This window comes from Abrus precatorius, unplaced genomic scaffold (assembly GCF_003935025.1).
Source record: "Abrus precatorius isolate BTA unplaced genomic scaffold, Abrus_2018 Scaffold8, whole genome shotgun sequence".
NCBI lineage: Eukaryota > Viridiplantae > Streptophyta > Magnoliopsida > Fabales > Fabaceae > Abrus > Abrus precatorius.
This window is the reverse complement of record NW_020874428.1, coordinates 35,802,880-35,805,244: the sequence shown is the minus strand read 5'-3', so window position 1 is coordinate 35,805,244 and position 2,365 is coordinate 35,802,880. Positions and strand designations below refer to the sequence as shown.

The following is a 2,365-nucleotide window of genomic DNA, read 5'->3' as shown; positions in this document are numbered from 1 at the left end:
ATGGATATGGCGGCAATAACTGCATAAATTGAAACATGCCAAAGCTAAAATGTTAAAACTGGTAAAGTTAACACACATCCAACCAGAGTTGGGAAAAGGATTCAATTAATTATATTCTTAATTAAGACAATTACGAGACATTAATGAATTTTTAATAAATATGGAGGTCAGAGAGCAGAAACAAGAAAGAGATAACAGTTTATGGAGATGACATACAACTATTCACGAAATATTGTTTCCCACCCATATGCCAATAGATGGAAGATACCTTACCACATTACATGCCAAAAGGAAAGTAAAGAAATACATAGCATGATTGTATTTTATTCTGCTGACACATAAAAAGATGATGGGGGTGCAATTGATGAGCAATTGAGCATAGATATTAGATGTGATTGTTGTAGGCCTCCCAAGATTTTCCCAAGGACTGAAATTCTGCATATTGATGCTGCAAACAATTTCATGAAAGGATGAATGATCATCAGAAACATTACCGATAAAGTTGATCGATCTTGCATATATATATGCACTCCATAAACATAGAACATGCATGGTTGTCATTGACACATAAAACATACTAATTGTTAGACCAAGCATGCATATAACTTAAGCACCTTACTAACAATTAAATAAACAAAATGTTTATATTAAAAATTACGATGAAATATGTTAGCAAAATTTTTTAATAAAATCTTATTTTTAATTTCTTGATCTGTATCGCTAATTTGAACTTACCTCTTGAAGGATTGCTGGGTTATTGAGAGAATTGAACATCACAGTTGGGCTCCACTTGCTCATGATCACCAAAGAATTATCTTCGTGCGCCATGTCCTCTACGGTTCCCAAATGCTCTTTCGCGTGAGAACTTGGTTCTTCGGCCTCAGCAAGTTGAACATCCAAGGAGGGATGATTCACGCTTTGGCTCTGAGTACCTGCAGATTCTTCTACCGTTTCAAAGGGATTCCATGAACTCAAACGGTTCAGGTTCCGAGTCCTCATCTTTTCTCTTGTACGTTCTCTTGCCCTTTCTCTTGCCTTTTCCCTCGATTCCTTACCAATAGGATTGAATGCACTTTTTCTACAAAGCTTACTCGTTCTTCTCTTCACGTGTGGCTCCCTCTCTTGTTCTTGGTTAACTCCACTTACCACGACCTCGTCCAAGCTTGACACCCCTTCACATTCCGAAGTTGAGGATGCACTCTTGGCAGCACCACCACCACTCTTCTCTCTAACAAGTTGTTTGATTTCAACTTTGGCTTGGTTCAGTAACCACTCCACAGTTTTGCTGGCTTTGTCAAAGCCTAGCATGTCTTGCAAGCCAAAAAAGCTCTTGGCAACTTCAAGGGACAACCTCATTCTTCGATCCCTGAGTCCTCGTGCGGTGTTGATTTTACTGTGGCGATCTCTCTTGCTGGATCTCTTTCTAGGTGTGTGATCCATCATTGTGGTGGTGGTGCCTTGTGCACAAGGAATAATTGGTGGAAGCTCCATGTTAACAAGTGGAGGGTCTGCTAGAGATTGGTGGTGGTGAAGTAACAAGTCATGGTGTTGTTCGAGGAAGATATTGTCTTCAAAGGGGAATTGAAAAAAGGACAAAGGAGGAGGAGGGAGGGCGTAATTGGAATTGGTTTCCTCTTTTGAAGAATTATAAGTTGGGTTGCTTTCAAAGGAAAAAGGCCTAAAGCAAAATGGTTGGTTAGGGTACGAGATTAGGTCATTGCCGTTGAGGGAGGTATTTGAGGAATACATCTCTGGAATATGAATAATAAGATTAGCTGAGACTGCACCAAATAACCCTAGCCTTCAATAAGATGCACCTGGTTATTGGTTGGGCCTTCCAAAACCTGAGAACGACATGTTCACTCTCCTATTGAAAAAGAAAGATAGCAGCTATTAAATCCATCATTTTCCATCCATCCCTTCATTTTTTTGTTTTGCCTGTTTCCTGCAACAAGTAAAGGAAGACATAATTTGAGAAAGACACCCCTATCTAAATAATTAATACTGTTTTTTTTACCTAAAGGTGAGTGAGTGAGTGAGTGAGTGAGAGGGACACGGCTACGGATATGATGCACCACCGTATGTTTGTGTTCGTGTGTGTGTGTGGAGGGGTGCGTGTGTGTGTGAGAGAGTGGTAGCATAGTACAATTGGCTTCCTCAAGCAAAGTACCACAGTTTGAGAATGACAGCACATGGACAATAATACCTTATAAGCATGAGGGTTGAATTATGAGAGAGGGAGAAGAAGAGCTAGTAGTGAGTGAGTGAGTACTAGAGTAGAGATAATGTGAGAGACAAAGGACCCAACAAGAGCAATTTATTGTAGACAAGGGGCATCCTTTTTCTTAATCGTTTCTTTTGAGCA

At 39.8% G+C, this 2,365-nt stretch overlaps 1 protein-coding gene across 1 annotated transcript; it reads right to left on the bottom strand.

Annotated features, from left to right (window-relative positions):
* Nucleotides 1–385: 385 nt before the first annotated feature.
* Nucleotides 386–1,749, bottom strand: LOC113874785 (transcription factor CYCLOIDEA). Its single transcript, XM_027512999.1, has 2 exons — nucleotides 736–1,749; nucleotides 386–448 (listed from the first exon to the last, which is right to left on the bottom strand). The coding sequence occupies exons 1-2, from the start codon at nucleotides 1,747–1,749 to the stop codon at nucleotides 386–388; spliced, it is 1,077 nt and encodes a 358-aa protein (XP_027368800.1).
* Nucleotides 1,750–2,365: the final 616 nt, after the last annotated feature.